The 22,598-nt window shown below is 42.9% G+C and overlaps 1 protein-coding gene across 1 annotated transcript; it reads right to left on the bottom strand.

The window, feature by feature from the left end:
• Positions 1–19,700: 19,700 nt before the first annotated feature.
• Positions 19,701–20,666, bottom strand: LOC147417276 (uncharacterized). Its single transcript, XM_086507735.1, has one exon. The coding sequence runs from the start codon at positions 20,541–20,543 to the stop codon at positions 19,833–19,835; it is 711 nt and encodes a 236-aa protein (XP_086363861.1). The 5' UTR covers positions 20,544–20,666; the 3' UTR covers positions 19,701–19,832.
• Between the last annotated feature and the right edge of the window lie 1,932 nt (positions 20,667–22,598).

Raw genomic sequence — 22,598 nt, 5'->3', positions numbered from 1 at the left:
TCAATGAAGCTAACCCTAAGTTCTTATGCTCCATTTGTTAACCTTGCTCTTTGATAGACCATCTCCCATTTGGGCCCCTTTACCATTGGCCCCGTGTTGAGATAGATCTATAAGCACATGTCTATATCTTAACACTTGTTCCCGTTTATTCTCCCACATTAAGTGATCTATTTAATATGAGAAAATCATTTGGGTTGGTTAGATATTAGATATTACAATTTATGACAGCTTTGATGGGATGGACTAAGAATGTATAGGCTATGGAGATTTTGTATGGGAATCTGGAGACGCCTATCTGGAGAATAATTCAATCAAGTCCTCTTGTGTTCATAACCTAAATGTATTCTTGTACATAATGGAGAGATGCATTACCTAGTTTACATTGTTTTCTTATCCAACTATGGAATCAAAGCACTTGACAAATAGAAGGGCTTTTAACACTTAGTTGGGTAATTGAAATCTTTCAACTCTTGTTAAAAAAGCAGCTATCAAGATTTGATAGTTGCTTGTTTGACACTTGTTTGGGTAATTGGAACCATTTATCTCTTGGAGTTAAACAAGCATCTTTCATCTCTTGGTAAACAAACAGCTATCAAGATTTGATACGATTGGATAGCTTCTTATCCATAAAGTCGCCTTTATGGGTTGAGAAGAACTAAATACATCCTTGGGGCTATAAATTCTAGTACACCTTCAACCCTATGCTTTGTAAAGATCTTGGAAGATAAAATTATGCAAAGAAATGATTTTGCCACTTTTGACAAAGTTGCAATTTACATCCTCTTAGAAAGCATATGGTGTGCTTCATTGTGCTAGATATCTTGTTTACTTGTTTTAAACTTGTTATCATGATTTTGAGCGAGAGGGAGTACTCAAATAAATTTCATCTAGTACATTGAGATAAATTTCATAGAGAATCAAACAAAGTATCCTCTAGATGGAGATAAAAATCTCAAGTAGAACTCAACAAATCAACACATAAAATGTAAATAGATAGCTAAGAGGACATACAATGGAATATACTACTCAAAAGAATTATCAAAGGTTGCCCACTTGGCATAAAGCACCTATATCTGTGTTAAATAGAGCACAACCATATGCATCCAGAATCGCATTGAAATTAAAATGCATGTAAACACATGTACTGTCAAATATGCTCATAGATTTTCTTTGTGAAGAGAACCTATGATTGTCCTTGTATATGCATATCTATATCCAAGGGCTGTCTATGAGAAAGTGTCAATGGATATGTATAGGCAATACCACAAAGAACATACATGATGGCCAAACACATATGGCAATCTAAAACAATGCTCTAAGAAATACATAGAACTGTTGCTAATGACAATTTGTAACCTGCCTCTCATGGCCGACAAACTGTCTCTCTGTCTCACTCTCTACAATGCCATAGAGCATGTGAAAATATTTAGTCGATGCCAATGTCATGTGCCACTTCATCTATGGAAGAGGCACCTCACACTTGCATGTCAATGTTGGAGGAGAAGCCAAAGCAGCAAGCCAAGAAAATGGGTTGTCAATGTCGAGAAAATTGGGTATCCATGTCGATTTCAGCCGCCAGACAGCATTGTCTTTCCTGGTCGAAAATCCCGGAGTTCTCGAAACCCAAAGTTGGAGTGTATGTGTATGCGTGCATACACACCTTAAGTTTGTCTTTCTCTTTGTAGCATTACAGACTTGTTTTTCAATTTTCCAACACTACTCTTGTGATCTAGCACTACAAAAACCTAAGGCTTCCATTTTTCACACTCCATATTGGAGTTTCTTTGTTTACCAGTTCTTCTATAAACTATTGCAAAAACCTCCAACGTTTTCAAGTATCCAATGCTCCCTTTGGACTATAGAAAACGTTCATAAAAATAACCTTTGGCAATTCTTCGCAATGCCTTGTCCAAACTACAGAATTTTGCACTAAGGCCTTTACACAATGCTTCAAGAACTTTCTAATAGTGCTTATTGAGCTCTACTAAAATACCTCTACTTTACTACACACCAAAGTTGAAAACATTAGCTAGTCTTGGAGATTACACACATGCCAATCAGAGCATATCATCAAGAAGTCATAGCATTGATACACTTGTGAGTATCTGTGCGGAGTTCAAGGGAGAAGAAGAGCAGACACAAGAGTGTTGGTGGAGCTCAGCGTGATGATTGACCCCTCACCTTTCCTTATTATTTTGTATGAAGAAAGAAATAGATAAGGTTAGTACCATTAGTGTGATGGGTGTTGGACCAGATGACCAGAACCCTAACAATTGCATGCATTGAGCAAGTAAGTTAACTATAAAACAAATGGTTTTCAAGCAGATGAGATATCCTTAGAGCTACCTATAAAGTGTCGCATGATAGGGAACACCATTCCCATCATTGGTGGGCTTAAGTGTGAGCTCCATGGGTGTAGAAACTATTTTGGATCTGATCATGGCAAACCTATCAAGAATAGAGTGGAGGTATTTTTGTTGAGAGATAAAGATGTCTCCCTTCTACAATTAAGAGACTTCAATGCCAAGAATGCAGTGTAAGTCACCAAGGTTCTTCATGTCAAAGTCTTTGGAGAGTTTAGATTGGATAGCCTCCACCATAGCTTCATTACTTTCTATCAAACTAAGATCATCCAAATACTAAAGAATAACTAGAACGATATCTTTTCCTTGAGCCTTGTAGTAAAGAGCGTGATCCGCATGGCTCCTTTGGAATCCTTGGGAGTGGACATGATCATCAATCCTCCCATAACAAGCTCTTGAAGCTTGTTTCAACCATATTAATTCTTGTGAGGATTGCATACCATGTCTTCATGATGTGCAACAATATATATATATATAGTTGCTGCATATAGAATTCCTCCTCAAGTTTAAAACTTGTTATCATGATATTGAGGGATAGGGACTATTCATACAAATTTCATATATAAGTCTATGGAGATAAATTTCATAGAGATTATTCGCATAAATTTCAAATGGTGCCTTGGATATAAAACAATTGTATGCTTCTTTAATGCCAAATTTAGCATCGCAACGATTTTTGTAACACATCATACTTATTTTTAAATCAACGATATTAGAACTTGTGGACAAGTTTATTACCACAACATGATTTTGTCTTCACTTTTTTGGCACCTATAATCCTGTACACATTTATCATATGACATGGACATTTTTTTTATTAAGGTATAAAACTGAGATTTCTTTCAAGATCAAGATGTATAATTGACACTACACCTAAGAGCATAAGTCTATCATAATTGTATGGAAGGTCGTGAAAGTTAGTATTTTGGATTCATAATCACTTGTTATAGTAATTTGTGACACGACTCACAATCTTCACAATACATTCATAAAAATACAAAAATATGAGACACGACTCACAATCTTCATCATACATTCATAAAATTATGAAAACTTTGTTTAAGAGAGAGAGAGGGGGGGGGGGGGGGGGGGGGGGGGGGGGGGGGGGGGGGGGGGGGGGGGTTTTTAATTGTTGCAGAATAATCACTCCTCTCCAATGTGTTGGAGAATCTGGGCATATGACGAGGCTAGGTCAAGGTAGAAGAGAGAAAATTCAAATCTACCCACTACAACCAAAATCAGTTCCAAGTGAGTGAAAAATGTAGAAAAACAACAAACTGTCTCTTTTTGTTGCAGAATTTTAGCACCAAATACTCACACAAATCACCAATCTAACTCGAGCACGTTGTTGCTTTGATACCATGTCAAACGTGCAACAAAAAAGGGTGAATTAGGTAATAAACTTGTCTGCAAAAGACACGGTAGCCAGGACATCTCAAATCTATCGTGAGGATAGATCTCCTCGTACACAAACTCCTAGCATGAACTCCTCACTATACGGGCATGAGAACAACCTATAAGCAGTTACACACCGAAGAGGATGCGCACATGGCAAGGGAAGGGATCCCTTGCAAGAGGGAGAGGGATCGCTATGGAAAAATGCTAGAGAGAATGTCATGCCAAGGGCATACCCAGGGGGGGTCACGGACCCAGGCCAGTAGATGGAAGGCTGCCAGTGTGGAACAAGGGAATCGGTAGTCAAGGGTTATATAAGGAAGTTTGGGTGGTGAATCCAACCATGGTAGTTCCCTGGGCCTCTCATTCGTATCAGAGCTAAACATAGCCAGACAAGGGCGTGGTCTTTTGCGTTTTTGCATGTGCATGCAAGGGCACCGTGTAGTTCACCTCTTGCCAGGCGGGGATGAAGACGAAGGCACCCGTGTGCAGGGCCTCTTGAGGCGAGGGGAGGTGACGGATCGACCATCATAGAACCCCATGTTATGGAGCTCGACGGGAGCACGAGGCAAGGCTGCAAGGATCCCATCACTGTAGCGGGCGAGGCTGAGCAACACAAGCGACGCCTTCTCCCTTTCTCTCTCTTGGCGGCTCTGCAGTGAGCACCATCGCCAGACTTTGCACCCAGTTTCATATTGAAGTGTCGTAAGGCCTTTGGCCTTGGGCAAATTCCTTAAGATAGGGTGCATGCCCACGCGGGCATACACCCCATATAAGCAATACACAACCTGGGCATACACAGTTTTGCAAGGCCTTGCATCTTGGCACATCCTTCGGCAAGCCATCAGTTGTTGCTGAAGTTGGAGAATTTTGCATGATAATATTGCACGGTAATATTATGGATTGAACATCAATCTTTTTTCAAGGAAATCTCAATGGACTGCGTTTGTATTGCAAATTGAACGCGGTGATTTTATGACAACCTTGATATCTCGGATTTGCAACTTTCGATGACCATACAATTGCAGGTATCATTAGCCCGGCCACCTACAAACATCGGTGGTGCATACTACGGGTACGATGTGGTTTTTGCAATCAAGGTATTATTCTTTTTCTCTCACACACTGCACAGTGTTGCCATGGATTTGGATATCAACATGACCTTTGGTTTCGAGCACAATACGCTGATCCTCCCCATGATGGCTCGCGGTTGGTGGATACTCTCACGGAGGGTGCGCACGACGCAACGAGAGGAGATGGCGCTTATGAATTGCTTGATATCCAAGAATCTTCAGAACTTCAAGCACGCATCTCAGTAATGGAGACAAATTTTGCTTCCCAAAATGAAAATGTTAGTAAATTATCCACTTTCGTGATACATTTTATGCAGCAGCAGGACAAGTGCCCTGTTGACACACACATGCATGAGCATGTTGCTCATCAGGGGCAAGCCCCTTTTGGTCATGGACAAGGTCCATGTCCGGATTCTCTCCACTCTCTCACTGCAAAGGAGGTGGACGAGTTGTTGAAAAACACCAAGCCACCAACTTTTAAGGGAGAGGATCGAGATGGCAATAAGGATGCGGTGAATATCTTTCTCAGCAAGTGGGATGGAATTCATGCCTTACGACGTACTCCGGATGTAGTCAGAGCACTGCAGACAAGTCTGACTCTGGAAGGCAAGACCTACAAATGGTGGATGTCTCTCAAGGAGAAGAATATCATACCACAGAGTTGGGCAACCTTTGAGGCTATGTTTCGAAAAGAGTTTCTGCCCACGAATGAGCAAATAGAAAGTGGACAGCTTGGGACACATGTTCCATTCGCCAACACCCATTATTGCTTGAATATATCTCTCACTATGGGGATGTTATCCTCAAATTGAAAGGGCTAGACACCTTTCGACAAGTACGTGGGTTTATCCGTGGTCTAGCGCTAGAGCTTAAGAAGCGCGTCAAGGCTCAGGACCCTAAAACACTTGAGGAGGGCATACTGAAAGCACACATTCATGATGATCCAAATGAAAAGAAATCACATAATAATCACATGCCTGCTAATACACATGGTAATACACGCACAACGTACGGGCCCAATAAAAGGAAATTTCTAGTAGCCAATTTTGAAGCAGCTAAAAAATTCAAGGGGTCTCGCGGTCCTCTCTCTCCTGAGGAATTTGAGAAGGCTAAAAAAGAGAAGTTATGATTTCAATGCTTGGGAAGTAGCCATGGCAAAAAGGATTGTCCCAAGGGAAAATCTGTTGCTCACGGCAAGGAGAAAGCATTGCCCATGGTGCAGCTGCTGCCTCTTGAGTCTTCCTCACATTTCTCCACGATGGAGGTAACACAAAGCGAGGTGCTGCATGAATGCTATATCACAGCTTCCATGTGGCAATAGACCTTCGGTCCACATGAGTTAGTGTGTATGCACAGATCTCTTCAAGGGCACAAGGTGTGTATCTTGGTAGATGACAGTGCTACTCACAATTTCATTAACTATGGATTAGTGAAAATTCACAAATTGCCCCAAAGTCCAAGTTCCTACCGCTACAAGGTAGCAATGATGAATGGTTATGATGCCGAAGTATGGTATACTCAAGTCAGAGTTGTATTGTTGGAAATACAAGGCTATTCCACATCCTTGGATTTCCAGATTAAGAATATGGAGCAGTCAGATGTGTACTTCGTACAGAATGGCTGCATAACCTAGGACCATCATTGAAGTGTAGCTACGAGCACAACAGCAAGATGTTTGAATCCCATGGCGCACATGTGTTGTTGTTAGGAGAGAAGGATGTGCCTTCCTCACCACTGATATGTACAGCAGAGCTTATGAAGCTCGTTTCTGATAATAAAATAGAAAATGTTTTCTTGTGTTACTCATTGTGTCATTTTCTTTCCAATGTTGAATCTGTTAAACATTCCTCAACGCCGCATGCTTTTCTCCCATCTCTTCCAGCAATGGCTACTTCTCAACAAGCAAAGGTTTCTAGTGAGTTAAAAAATTTATTAAAATAATTTCACAATTTTTTTCCTAATGATTTGCCATCAGGATTACCGCTAACATGATCTGTGCAACATGGCATCAATGTGGTTGCAGGAAGTAAACCAATCAGTAAACCACCCTACAGAATGAGTTATTCTGAAGCTGCTGAGGTGGAACGTCAGCTTGCTGACTATCTTAGCACAGCGTTTATCCAACCAGTTTCTTCACCATGGGCTTCTCCTATCCTATTAGTGAAGAAAAAGGATGGTAGTATGCGCATGTGCATAGACTACCGTGGATTAAATGCGGTCACTGTTAAGAACAAGTTCCCATTACCACGCGTGGATGAGTTGTTCAACAAGCTCACTCATTCTCGTATTTTTATGAAGATAGACTTGCGGTCGGCTTATCACCAAGTACGTACTCGACTTGCTGATATACCCAAAACTGCATTCTGAACAAGGTTTGGACATTACGAGTTTTTGGTTATGCCTTTTGGGTTAACCAATGCGCCCGCAAAATTCATGACACTCATGGATAGTGTCTTGAGACCGTACTTGGGCAAATTTGTTATCATTTTTCTCGATGACATTCTCCTATATAGTGCTTTTGAGGAAGAAGACTTGAAACATCTAAGGCAGGTGTTTGAATTGTTACGAACAAATAAGCTATATGCCAAACAATCTAAGTGTGACTTTCTCAAGGAGGAAATTCACTATCTTGGGCTTGTTATCTCAACTATTGGGCTGCACATCAATCAATCCAAACTGGATGCCATTCGGAGGTGGCATTATCCTAAAAATTTGAAAGAGTTGCAGATTTTCTTGGGATTTGCAGGTTTTTATCAAAGGTTCTTTAAAAACTATGCTAATATTGATGTTTTGATGACGGACCAACTGAAAGGCAAAAGAAAGACCTTTCAGTGGGGGGCTGCTCAACTGCATAGTTTTGCTACACTCAAGGATGCATTAGCTACAGCTCCTATTCTAGCTATTATGGATCCTTTAAAGCCATTCGTTTTGGAAACAAATGCCAGTAACCGTGCTATTGGAGCAATCCTTTTACAAGAGGGGAGGCCAATTGCATTTGAAAGCAAGAAGCTTGATTCCGTGCAACAAAATTATTCTGCTTATGAACGCAAACTCTACACAATAGTGTCTGCCTTAAAGACATGGCGGCATTATTTGTATGGAGCTCAGTTTGAGATTGTGTTTGACCATGAAAGCATAAAATGGTTTACAGAACAAACAGACTTGGAGGGTCGAAAGGCCAGGTGGGCTGAGATCCTTCAGGAGTATGATGCAAAGCTCCGGTATCATAAAGGACGATACACATTTGGTGGCTGATGCTCTTAGTCGTATGCATGAGATGAATTTCCTTTTGTTCATGGAACTTTGCAGTGAATTTTTCGATTCTGTGAAGGGCAAATATGAGCATGATGATGCATACTCCAAATGTGGAGCCATGTGAAAATGAGGGATCCTTCTCACTCCAATGTTGGTAGTGTATCGTTAACCTCCACACACACTTCTCCTCCATCGAGTGATGAAGTAATGTGATGGAAGAATTTTTCCATCGATAATGGATACCTACTCAACAAGGGGAGAGTTTGTGTACCGATGGACACGGACATTCGGCACCAAATTCTTTATGAATGGAGGTCACCCGGGTATTAAAAAGACTTATGCTCTCGTACGACGACAGATTTACTGACCAGGTTTACATGGCTTTGTTCAAGACTATGTTTTGCATTGCCAAAAATGTCAAGTTAACAAAGCAGAGCGCCTGAAGGCAGGAGGACTCTTACATCCTTTGGAGATTCCCAATGGGAAATGGGAAAGTATCTCTATGGATTTTATTGTGGTTTTACCAACCACTGTACGCGGCCATGACTCAGTATGGGTGGTTGTAGACCAATTGACTAAACTATGCAAGTTTATTCCAACCAAGTCGACCATAAAGACTCCAGAATTAGCCAAGTTATTTGTGGACAATTGTACAGGTTCTATGGTTTTCCAAATAACAATTGGTATTAGAGAAGGTTGCATCCTCTCGGGCTTAGTCGCCAGCAGCTCCAGCACACGCCTGCTCACTTTCTCCAATTTCAATGAGTTTTGTCGAGCGTTCACAGGTCGACAAAATTAAAGGATAGGTTGTAGAGCTAAGTCTGCCCATATTTTTGATTTGAGCTCATTTCGACCTCAGTTTCCACTACAGCCCAGGTCTGCACATGCAATTTCGTCATTTTGTGCAAAATTTTGTCAGCGCCAATTACTGCATTAATAAAAAGTCCCATACAGTCTATTGCGGGTTGTGCTATATAGCACGTGCTTGTCTCACTCAATTTCTCATCATTTCAAGAAGTTTTCACATCAGATGTTTTCCATGGCTGACAACAACATAGATGTGTTCAAATGTTTACTGTTGAGGATCGATTGGATGGGACAATTACCCTATATGGGCTCACATGCTGCAACATGTTCTTGTGTCAAAGGGCATTTGGAATATTGTGCAGGGCATTGATGTATGTCTTGGTTCTAAGGATGTAGGCAATGTTGAGGATGTTGCAGGTCTTGCTGCAAGGATTGTTGCTATTAGAGTTGTTTTGCGTACGACAGAACAAGCTCATTGGGATGTAAAGGATGCACAGGCTCATGCATTGATTGTGTTGTCTGTGAAGCGCACCATCACTCCTCATGTTTGTTTAATGCAATCTGCAACGGGCTTGGGATATTCTAGCAGGTCTTTATGCAAGCCGCAATGAGGCTAAAATTTCTTTGCTGCGTAAAGAGGTGGAATCAAAGATTATGCATGAGAAAGATGATATGGACACTTTCCTTGCTGGTGTTAAGGATATCAATGAGCAACTTATTTCTGCAGGTGAAGTCATTTCAGGCGGTTCCCTTGTGCAGACTATTCTTGATGCCTTGCCAGACTCTTACAAGACTTTTGCTAGTACTTGGAGACTTATGAACCAAGGAAATCCTAAAGTTGTCAAGTTTGATGCATTGTGCACATTGTTGTTGCAAGAGTCGCTTTCCAGAAAAAACAGAACTAGACAGCGTGCAGTTGAACAGGCTTTTATTGCTTCTCAAAGTAAGGGTGGTAACAGCAATGCAGCCACTTCTTATGGTTCTTCAGCGAGTGGAAAATTACATGTTCCTAATGCTTTTGCTGGCAGCAATTCATCTGGAAATTTTGGTGATAAGGGAAAAAAGAAGATGCATTGCCATTATTGTAAAGCTAATGATCACTTGATCAAGCAGTGTCCTAAGTTGAAGACCAAAGAGGCAAAGAAGAAAGAGGGTGGTTCCACTGCAAATGCTGGTTCCACTACAAATGCAGCTATTGTTGAGTCTTCTATGAAAGGAGACCGTGATGCTGATGTCGATGCAGAATGGGCTTTTAGTGTAGAATGTACCTATAATCCTGTTGTCCATGATGCATGAATGTTAGTTGCTATAGATTCACATGTGTGGTATTTCGAGAGTGGTGCTACAAACCACATTACCTCACATCGTGAATTGTTCACCTCTCTTGAGTCTAACCCTCATGGGAATTCAGCCACCTGTGCCAACAATGCTTCTTATCCGGTTCCGAGAGTTGGAAAGATTGTGCTTACTGCTGCAAATGGAAGTTCTTTCACAATTGTTGATGCACTTTATGTATCTGGGATCAAGAAGAATCTTTTGTCTGTATCTGCACTTGCTAGACTTGTAGTTAAGTTTGTGGATGACAAATATACATTCCATGATCTTAGTTTTGGTGATGAAATTATTGCATCTGGCATATTATGTCGTGGGGTGTATAACCTCACTTTGTATGACAAGTGTGGGTAGAGTTTTGCAAATGTAGTTGTGGATTCAAAGGCTATATCAGATGCAAAACTTTGGCATGCACATTTTGGGCATCTGAATTTTTCAAGTTTGTTGTGTTTCCAGAAATCTGATATGGTTGCTTCTTTGCCGCCTCTTGAAGCACCTGTCAAACATGTTTGTGAAGGATGTATTTTGGGTAAAATACAGCGTTCTAAGTTTCCAAACGATGGTTTAGTTAGGGCCACATGCAGGTTGTAGCTTGTGCATGGTAATGTTTGTGGGGCCATGCAAACTCCATCCTTGGGAAATTACCTTCACTTTGTGACTTTCATTGATGATTACTCTAGGCATGCATGGGAATTTCCGCTTAAAGCAAAGTCCAAAGTTTTTATGTGCTTCAAATAGTTTTTATGTGCATCGGCACCAATGTTTTAGGACAAACTACTCCCCTGTTCATGCTCACAAGCATGGCACTGACAACATACTTGTCATCTGGTGACACGACTAACCTGTAGGTGCACGGAGGCAATCTCGTTAGCTTGTCAGGCTGAGACCAACCTACACATACGCACTTCTATGATGCATCAATCACTAATCCTTGTTAACTCCAACCCACTCTATCCCTAAACGCTCATAACATCGTTTACACATCAAATGAACTTGGAATAGCTTCAAACTTACTAGGCACCATCCCCTCACTAGGATACACTTACCTATAAGTCCAATCTCATCAGATTATAACCCTAGCTACCTGAAATACAGTCGCGATAGACTCACAGATCATAACCTAAAAGTGTGCGAAACCTAAGTCTATGAACATCTATGCGTAGCTAATCTCGCCCTCGTTCCATAAAGTACTTGATAGTTGGAAATAGACACCGTTTGTGCTACTTACAAGCAAAACAAGCTCGTGGAAAGATCGCTTGCGAACAACTCGAAGATGCAAATGCGTGGCGTGGACGCGTAGCTCTCGGAGAGGCTACCACGATGGTGTGGTTGTTTCGTGAATCCGGTGAGGAGATGCGCGTAGAGAAGAGGATAAGATTGCACTCTCTCTCTCTCTGTCTCTCTTAGACTCGTACGACTCAAAATTAGTTATTCAAATGTTATTCAAAAATGGTTCTAAGGTGACCTTTATACTTTAGTCACCTTAGCTCAAAATGTACATGGGGTTTTAATTGAGTTCTACTCATCATAATTACAAACTGGAAACGCATTGCATCCCGGCCAACTAATAGATCTATACATAATCCAGACAATGGGATAAATTCGGTAGACATCATTGCATTACAAAGGGAATTTGATAGTCATTACAAAGGGGCTTTATACAACTATTAGGATCCAACACCCTTGGAGAAGAGAAGTTGCAATATGCTTTTGATTGATGCACATGTAGTAGAAGAGATGGTGGTTGGCTTCCAAGAGAGTGTTGAGACATCAAGGTCACCACATAGTTTGCCCCGATAAATGTTGGACTACAGTTATTATTCATATGACGTAAGCAAGCACGAGAATTTTTGGTAGTGATACTACTCATTGAGATGACCCGAATGCTAATAATGATGGCCCTTATATTGCCATGTTGCTCAGTAGCACCTCTCTCCTTCTCTATCTCTTTATGGGGTTTGCCCTTTCTAAATGTATCAGCTTGATTAGTGGACGAAATCCATGCGATAATTTTTTGACGTTGTCAATATTTTTTTTTAATTGAGTAGCACCTCTCTTTTTCTCTATCTCTCTATGGGGCTTGCCCCTTCTAAATGTATCAACCTGATTAGAGGACGAAAGCCATGGGATAACTATTTGATGTTGTCAATCTTGTCGTTGCAGGGGTGCTGTGCAAGTCAAGTGACGCTTGGATTTGAATCCCCCATTCTCAAAATGAAAGATGCGGCTACCATGCCCCAGGCCTAGCTTCACTACAGTAGTTTCCTCTGACACCACTTGGCCCGCATGTCAACCAACAGAAGGAAACATTGGGGACTAGAAGCAGCCCATACAATTTATAGCCAAAACAATGCCAAGCTATCCGGTTGCGAGTCACAACATCTGGAGCGCTTTTTGGGTGCTGTCGTGTCACATGTAAGAATGATAATTTGAAACCGATGAAAAGATCGTCCTGATCAGCTAAACGTGGATTACGTGGTTAAGAAATCAAAATGTTGACGACGTCGAGGCGCACATCAACAACAAGGAACAAGCAGGTAAGGTGTCAAATCTCACAAGCTATCCTTAGGTACCCTTCAAGACTATATAGAAGCATCCGAGACGTTTTGTAGCTTTGTTAATAGTTTGTGTTGCTTTGAGAGTGACAGGTGATATGATGTGATAATATGAAACCGGAGGTAAATTGTTTTGTTTTTTTGTTGAAAATGTCGTGACTAGCTAAACTGTGGGTTAAAAAATCAAAACGTTGACGATGAGGCGCACATCAGCAACAAGGAACAAGCAGGTAACCTCGAGTACATGCAAGACTCCGTCCCCGGAGCAGCGCCCATAAAACAAGACGAACTCATGAAGTGCCTCATCACGTAATTACCTCTCCGGCCTTTGACGCATTTCCATAATTCTCCACCCAGCCCATAGCCCTGATTGCGCCTCTGCATCACCTCGTGCTTGGTATGAGAAAGCTGACACTCATTTGGGCAAACGAGGCTTTTGTAACAGTCCAACAGAAAGCACATTGTATGTCAAGCATGAGGGCGATGTACTTCTCATTGTTGTTCTTTATGTGGATGATTTGCTGATCACTGGTCCCAATGAGGCACATATTGTTGAATTTAAGGCTGATTTGAATGCTACTTTCAACATGAAAGATTTGGGGTTGTTGCATCATTACTTGGGCATATAGTTTAAGCAGTGTGATGGTGGTATTGCCTTGTGTCAAAAAAGTTACATAGAGACATTGCTATGTAAGTTTGGACTTGAGGATTGCAAACCGATGGCCACTCTCATGGAAATAGGTTTGAAATTGAGTCTACATGATGCTGGTGATCTTGCGAGTGTCCACAAGTGGTTTTTGTTTCACGCTTGGCAGTTCATGTATATCATGGTTGAGTAGGAAGCAACCTACTATGGCTACTTCTAGTTGTGAGGCTGAGTACATGGTAGTCTTCACAGCTACGATTGAGTGTGTATGGTTCATACGCCTTACTGCTGATTTGGGTGTTAGACAGGACACTGCCAACACTATCTACACTGACAGTCAGAGCACATTGGCAGTTGCGAGGAACCCAGTTTTTCATGCTTGCACAAAGCACATTGAGGTGCATTACCACTATGTCAGGGAGAGGCTCTAAGCAGGAGAGATCAACTTGGCTTATGTGCCAACACAGAGGACAGCCTTGCAGATCTTTTGACAAAGGCATTGTCTCTTGAGAAGTTCAAAGCTTTCCGCAAAGCTTTGGGCATACTCCCCTTTGTGGACTAATCATGTCCTTAGGGCATGGCAATTCCCTTTGCTCATGTGTCAGCTCTCGTTCACCGAATCACTCCAAGGGGGGATTTGTTACCATATACATGTGGTAGTGATGTGTGTGAACACACTTAGGACCGCTAGGGCATTTTTTCCTTCTTTATTAGGCTTTTTTCCCCCGTGCATTGTATATACGCCCATTAATTCTAGGGCTATCTATATTTCCATTGCACAAGTTGTTGTTTGCCTTGAGCTTCCTTCGTCTTCTCAAAGCTCAGTGTGTTTTGCTGTAACCCTGTTTTCGACACTGTCGAACACAACCACAAAACAACCCTACCTTCCTATTCTGCTTTTGGGAGATATTGTAGCCACCACCAGACAAGAATCTGAGCTCTAACACCTTGAAGAGTACATGAATGCGGTGTGTTTTCAGAGAGAAAGAGACCATAGGGTTATATATGCTACTCCAAGAGTACAAGGGTGTTGTATTGGGGAATATGATGTAGCTTGGTTATGTATGCTACCTCAAGAGTTGGGTATGCAGTTCGAGAGACTAGCTATCAATTAACTTGAATCCAATCAAACTTGCATACAACTAGCACAACATCAAGTGTTCCCTGCATGGGTGAAGCACCTACCACTTTATTGGAGATAGGGTTTTTCATTAACCTTAGGTACATGACTACGGATGTCTTTATAATTAAGACCCTTGGAGAAGAGAAGTTGCAACATGCTTTTGAGTGATGCACATATTGTAGTAGAAGAGATGGTGGTTGGCTTCCAAGAGAGTGTTGAGACATCAAGGTCACCACATAGTTACCTTTATTATTGATATGACGTAAGCAAGAACCGAGCATTTATGGTAGTGATACTACGCATTGAGATGACCCGAATGCTAATAATGATGGCCCTTATATTGCCATGTTACTCAATAGCACCTCTCTCCTTCTCTATCTCTTTATGGGGCTTGCCCCTTCTAAATGTATCAGCTTGATTAGTGGACGAAATCCATGGGATAATTTTTTGACGTTGCCAATATTTTTTTTGAACTCAGTAGCACCTCTCTCCTTCTCTATCTCTCTATGGGGCTTGCCCCTTCTAAATGTATCAACTTGATTAGTGGACGAAAGCCATGGGATAACTATTTGATGTTGTCAATCTTGTCGCGGGGGTGTTGTGAAAGTCAAGTGATGCTTGGATTTGAATCCCCCATTCTCAAAATGAAAGATGCAGCTACCATGCCCCAGGCCTAGCTTCACTACAGTAGTTGCCTCTGCCACCACTTGGCCTGCATGTCGTTCGAGAGAAGGAAACCTTGGGGACTAGAAGTAGACCACACAATTTATAGCCAAAACAATGCCAAGCTATCCTGTAGAAAGGGACTATTTGGTTGCGAGTCGCGACATTTGGAGCACTTTTTGGGTGCTGGCGTGTCACCTGTAAGGATGATGATTTGAAACCGATGAAAAGGTCCTCCTGATTAGCTAAACGCAGTTAACATGGTTAAAAAATCAAAATGTTGATGACATCGAGGCGCACATCAACAACAACAGGGAACAACCAGGTAACGTTGTTGGGCGCATTTGTGACACCCTGTTTTTTGTAAATTTGTACATACGGACATGAAGCTCGATGTCAAAAGTGTGTGTGGGATTTCTTTTTGTGGGGTTTTTAGCTTGCTTTAGTAAGCACATGTACATGCACTGCAAGTCGCTAGTCTAGTGACAGAGCTGTCGGGCTGCTGTAAGTGCCAGTGAGTGATTTTTTTGAAGTGAGCCTTGTATATAACTAAAACTCATGTACAAACTTAAAAAAAGTTCAGCCAAACATCAGAAATTTTCAGGTTTTAGCTCGTTGTGTCTCCTTGGTGCTTTTGGATGCAGTTTTTTGCCCTGACTAGCCTTCTCTACATGTAGTCGTGCTGGGACAGCTTTCTGTTCGCGTCAATTTTGCTCATGGCGGCATATGGAATCAATTTTGGTCATCTTCAGCTTTCTCGCCAGTCCTTTTTCAAGCTTTCTCTCAAGCTTTAAAGTGCCCCAATTGGAGTTGTGATCATCAGGTTACGACTAGTTCTCTGCAGGGTTATGGCTATGGCAGCCTAGTGGCAAATTGTGTGCAGACAGATTTGGAGGGCATGTATGTATGAATTGTGGAATTGATGTTGAAGTTGTGGGTTTGTGATGTTTGATTGTGAAAGGAGAGTCCCTTGTCTTAATATGCATTGGTCGGCGTGTGCTGTAAATCGGTGCTTTGACAGGGTTTTGCTCCTATGTGACATAGTCTCTTCGATGGGCGACGGCTAGTAAATTCCCAAGGGTCTACTCCTATTGGACTTGTGGTGTTTGAAAAGGATTTTGCAAAGCTTTTGGTGTCTTGTAGTTATCTTTCAACACTCTTGGGTGACATCGCTATAGAGGTGTTTCAGTTGCTTGTTTCCCAACAACGTGTCAAATCTCACAAGCTATCCTTAGCTACCCTTCGAGACTATATAGAAGCATCCAATATGTTTTGTAGCTTTGTTAATAGTTTGTGTTGCTTTGAGAGTGACGCGTGATATGATGTGATAATTTGAAACCGGAGGTAATTTGTTTTGTTTTTTTCTTGAAAATGTCGTGACTAGCTAAACGCATGGGTTAAAAAATCAAAATGTTGACGTCAAGGCGGGCATCAGCAACAAGGAACAAGCAGGTAGCATTGAATAAATGCAAGACTCCGTCCCCTGAGCAACGCCCATAAAAGGAGACGAACTCATCAAGTGCCTCATCACGTCATTAGCTCTCCGGCCTTTTACGCATTTCCATAATTCTTCACCCATGCCATCCCACAGCCCTGATCGCGCCTCTGCATCACGCCATTCTTGATATGAGAAAGCTGACACTCATTTGGTCAAACGAGGCTTTTGTAACAGTCCAACACAAAGCACATTGTATGTCAAGGGTGAGGGCGATGTACTTCTCATTGTTGTTCTTTATGTGGATGATTTGTTGATCACTGGTCCTAGTGAGGCACATATTGTTGAATTTAAGGCTGATTTGAATGCTACTTTCAAGATGAAAGATTTGGGGTTGTTGCATCATTACTTGGGCATATAGTTTAAGCAGTGTGATGGTGGTATTGCCATGTGTCAAAAAAGTTACATAGAGACATTGCTATGTAAGTTTGGACTTGAGGATTGCAAACCTATGGCCACTCTCATGGAAATAGGTTTAAAATTGAGTCTACATGATGTTGGTGATCTTGCAGATGTCACTCTTTACCAAACTGTTGTTGGATGCCTCATTTATGTATGCAACACAAGGCCAGATATTCAGTTTGCAGTCTCACAGGTCAACAAATATATGCATAAAGCATTGGCAAGCTTTTAAGAGGATTTTCCACTACTTGAGTGGTACTTTAATCTTGTCTAGTTTTATCCCAAGGGGGGATCATTGTCGCCAGACTTACATGCTTTTTCGGACTCAGATTGGGCTGGTTGTTTTAACATGCGAGTGTCCACAAGTGGTTTTTGTTTCATGCTTGGCTGTTCATGTATATCATGGTTGAGTCGGAATCCAACCTACTATGGCCACTTTTAGTTGTGAGGCTGAGTACACGGTAGTCTTCACAGTTACGGTTGAGTGTGTATGGTTCATACGCCTTATTGGTGATTTGGGTGTTGGACATGACACTGCCCACACTATCTACACTGACAGCCAGAGCGCATTGGCAGTTGCGAGGAACCAATTTTTTCATGCTCGCACAACTTAGCACATGGAGGTGCATTACCACTACGTCAGGGAGAGGCTCTCAGTAGGAGAGATCAGCTTGGCTTATGTGCCAACACAGAGGACAACCTTGTAGATCTTTTCAAAAAGGCATTGTCTCGTGAGAAGTTGAAGCTTTCCCCAAAGCTTTGGGCTTACTCCCCTTTGTGGACTGATCATGTCCTCAAGGCATGCCACTTCCCTTTGCTCATGTGCCAGCTCTCGTTCACCACATCACTCCAGGAGGGATTTGTTACCATATACATGTGGTAGTGATGTGTGTGAACACACTTAGGACCGCCAGGGCATTTTTTCCTTCTTTAGGAAGTTTTTTCCCTGTGCATTGTATATACGCCCATTAATTCTAGGGCTATCTATCTTTCCATTACACACTGTTGTGTTTTGTTGCACCCCTGTTTTCAACACTGTCAGAAACTGCCACAAGACAACCCTAGCTTCCTATTCTGCTATTGGGAGATATTGTAGCCACCACCAGACAAGAATCTAAGCTCTAACCCCTTGAAGAGTACATGAATGCGGTGTGTGTGCAGAGAGAGAGAAACCATAGGGTGTTATATGCTACTTCAAGATTACAAGGGTGTTGTATTGGGGAATATGATGTAGGTTGGTTATGTATGCTACCTCAAGAATTGGGTATGCACGTCGAGAGACTAGCTGTCATTTAACCAGAGTCCAATCTTACTAGCATATAACTAGCACAGAATCAAGTGTTCCCTACATGGGTGAAGCACCTACCACTTTATTAGAGATAGGATTCGTCATTGACCTTAGGTACATGACTATAGATGTCTTTATAATTAAGACCCTTGGAGAAGAGAAGTTGAAACATGCTTTTGAGTGATGCACATGTAGTAGAAGAGATGGTGTTTGGCTTCGAAGAGAGTGTTGAGACATCAAGGTCACCACATAGTTTGCCCCGATAAATGTTGCACTACATTTATTATTGATATGACGTAAGCAAGCATGAGAATTTTTTGTAGTGATACTACTCATTGCGATGACCCGAATGCTAATATTGATGGCCCTTATATTGCCATGTTACTCAATAGCACCTCTCTCCTTCTCTATCTCTTTATGGGGCTTGCCCCTTCTAAATGTATCAGCTTGATTAGTGGACGAAAGCCATGGGATAATGGCGTTGAAACTCAGTAGCACCTCTCTCCTTCTCTATCTCTCTATGGGGCTAGCCCCTTCTAAATGTATCGACTTGATTAGTGGACGAAATCCATGGGATAACTATTTGACGTTGTCAATCTTGTCGCGGCGGTGTTGTGCAAGTCAAGTGATGCTTGGATTTGAATCCCCCATTCTCAAGATGAAAGATGCAGCTACCATGCCCCAGGCCTAGCTTCACTACAGTAGTTGCCTCTGACACCACTTGGCCCGCATGTCGTCCGAGAGAAGGAAACCTTGGGGACTAGAAGCAGCCCATACAATTTATAGCCAAAACAATGCCAAGCTATCCTTTAGTCAGGGACTATTTGGTTGTGAGTGGCGACATTTGGAGCGCTTTTTGGGTGTTGTCGTGTCACATGTAAGGATGATAATTTGAAACCGATGAAAAGGTCGTCCTGATCATCTAAACGCAATTTGTGTGGTTAAAAATCAAAAATGTTGACGACGTCGAGGAGCACATCAACAACAAGGAACAAGCAGGTAACCGTGCCAAATCTCACAAGCTATCCTTAGGTACCCTTCGAGACTATATCGAAGCTTTGTTAATAGTTTGTGTTGCTTTGAGAGTGACGGGTGATGTGATAATTTGAAACCGGAGGTAATTTGTTTTGTTGAAAATGTCGTGACTAGCTAAACGCGTAGGTTAATGTTGACGTCGAGGCGCGCATCAGCAACAAGGAACAAGCAGGTAACGTCGAGTACATGCAGGACTCGGTCCCCGGAGCAGCGCCATAAAAGGAGACGAGCTCATCAAGTGCCTCATCACGTCATTAGCTCTCCGGCCTCTTACGCATTTCCATTATTCTCACCCCAGCCCAGCCCTGATCGCGCCTCTGCATCACCGCAGCTACTCCTTTTAACAATATAAATGTCGCCCAAGCAGCTTGTGGCTGCCCTGCAGCTAGCGCTGCTGCTGCTAGGGTTGGCCGCACCCCTGCCTCCAACTGTTCGCGCTGCTGACGAGGACCCCTTGCAAGACTTCTGCGTGGCCCTCAGCCCCTACGAGCTGCAGAAGCTCCAGCTCACCCTCAACATCAACGGCCTGCCCTGCAAGCCTGCCGCTGCCGTGCAATCCTCTGACTTCGCCTCCCACCTGCTCCGCAACGCCACCAACTTCACCGGAAACCTCGGCTCCGCTGTCAACCTCGTCACCGCCGCCAACTTCGGCGCCCTCAACACGCAAGGCCTTTCCATTGCCCGCATCGACTACAAGCCCCGCGGCATCAACCCGCCGCACGTACACCCCCGTGCTACCGAAGTCCTCTACCTCGCCCAAGGCACGCTGCTCGTGGGCTTCGTCTCCACCTCCACCCAACCAACCGCCAACCAGTTCTTCTACCAAACCATCTATGCCGGTGATCTCTTCGTATTTCCCCGTGGCCTCGTCCACTTCCAATTCAACCCAGAAAAATCCAAGCCTGCCCTTGCCATCGCCGCCCTCAATAGCCAAAACCCTGGTGCCTCCCAACTCGCCGTTGCCCTCTTCGCTTCCAATCCGCCTCTCCCCGAGGAGGTGCTCGAGACCACTCTTGGCATTGATGATGATGAAGTGCGCCGCCTCATCGCCAGCGTCCAAAACACCCTCAACTAGGACACTCGTCCAACTGCATACTACCTCAATATACATATTGTAGCTTGGTGCATCGGCCTCCCGACATAATATGATAGTCAACTAACACTGAACACTTGTAATCTAGTGTTTGTAGTCCCATGCGTCCTAACAAATTTAAGGTATCCCCTGAAAGGTACAATGAAATTATAAATAAAGGACTACTAATTCTATAATATCGTCTTCTCTTCTTGATACTCATCCTTTAAAATTTGTACATTAGGTCATGCTCACATTAGTAATTGCAAATTTTTATCACGGCCAGCAACAAATGTTTTGCTTTACTCTTCAGGACAACATGAGAATGAGTTGAAGGGCTGTAAGCACTTATGACATGGGTGCAAAGGGTCTTGGCAAAACATTGGGGGTGCTGCGACAACAATTCATAACCTAAATGATTATTATAGTACATAATGGAGAGATGCATTACCTAGTTTGGCTATAAATTGTATGGGCTGCTTCACTACACTAGTTGCCTCTGACACCACTTGGCCCGCGTTTCGTCCGAGAGAAGGAAACCTTGGGGACTAGAAGCAGCCCATACAATTTATAGCCAAATCAATGCCAAGCTATCCTTTAGTTAGGGACTATTTAAGAGCACTAATTTGTGTTGTGACTCGCGACATTTGGAGTGCTTTTTGGGTGCTGTCGTGTCATGTGTAAGGATGTTAATTTGAAACCGGTGAAAAGGGTCGTCTCTGACCAGCTAAACGCGGTTTACGTGGTTAAAAAATCAAAATGTTGACGACGTCGAGGCGCACATCAACAACAAGGAACAAGCACGTAACGTGTCAAAGTTCACAAGCTATCCTTAGGTACCCTTCAAGACTGTATAATAGAAGCATCCGAGACATTTTGTAGCTTTGTTACTAGTTTGTGTTTCTTTGACGGTGACGGGTGCTGAAACGGAAATTATTTGTTTTGTTGAAAATGTCATGACCAGCTCACCCTTAACATCAACGGCCTGCCTTGCAAGCCTGCCGCTGCCGTGCAATCCTTTGACATCGCCCCGCACTTGCTCCGCAACGCCACCAACTTCACCGAAAATCTCGGCTCCGCTATCAACCTGGTCACCGCCGCCCACTTCGACACCCTCAACACGCATTGACTACAAGCCCTGCGGCATCAACTTGGCGCAATTGCACCCCGGAGCTACCGAAGTCCTCTTCCTCGCCCAAGGCAGGCTGCTCGTGGGCTTCGTCTCCACCTCCACCCAACCAACTGCCAACCAGTTCTTCTACCAAACCATCTATGTCGGTGATCTCTTCGTATTTCCCCATGGCCTTGTCCACTTCCAATTTAATCCACACAAATCCAAGCATGCCCTTGCCATCGCCGCCCTCAATAGCAAAAACCCTGGTGCCTCCCAACTTGCTGTTGCCATCTTCGCATCCAATCCGCCTCTCCCGGGGAGGTGCTCGAGGCCACTCTTGGCATTGACGATGATGAAGTGCGCCGCCTCATCGCCAGCGTCCAAAACACCTCAACTAGGACACTCGGCCCACTCCATGCTATCTCATTGTACATGCAGCTTAGTGCGTCCGCACCCCCCCACCCCCCCCCCCCCCCCCAAAAAAAAAAAGTTCTTAGGAATAGAAAGGCCCATAACAATCAACTCCCGACACAATATGACAGTCAACCAACATTGAATTGCTTGTAGTGCCAATGTCACTTGTCGTCCAGTGTTTGTAGTCCCATGCATCCTAACAGTTTTAAGGCATCCTCCGAAAAGGTACAATGAAATACATAAAGGACTAATTATTCTATTCTAATTCTATAATATCGTCTTCCCTTCTCGGTACTCATCCTTTGAAAATTGTATATTATTTGCAAAATTTTATCGCGGCCAACAACAAATGTTGTGCTTTACTTGTCAGTACATCACGAGCACGAGTTGACGGGATGTAAGCACTTATGAAATGGGTGCAAAGGGTATTGGCAAAAACAGGGGGTGCTACAATGAGGCCTCCATCTAGCCATGACCTTTGGTATGGTGCTTTTGTAATGGAATTGGCCTATTTAACTTGAGAGTAGCGGAAATTAATGAGAGTACTTTTGAGAAATGACTTTGTG

The sequence above is a fragment of the Adiantum capillus-veneris genome, unplaced genomic scaffold (genome assembly GCF_014529385.1).
Source record: "Adiantum capillus-veneris isolate H3 unplaced genomic scaffold, ASM1452938v2 Hic_scaffold_291, whole genome shotgun sequence".
NCBI lineage: Eukaryota > Viridiplantae > Streptophyta > Polypodiopsida > Polypodiales > Pteridaceae > Adiantum > Adiantum capillus-veneris.
Note: the sequence above shows the minus strand (reverse complement) of the source record. Positions and strands in the feature narration are given on the sequence as shown.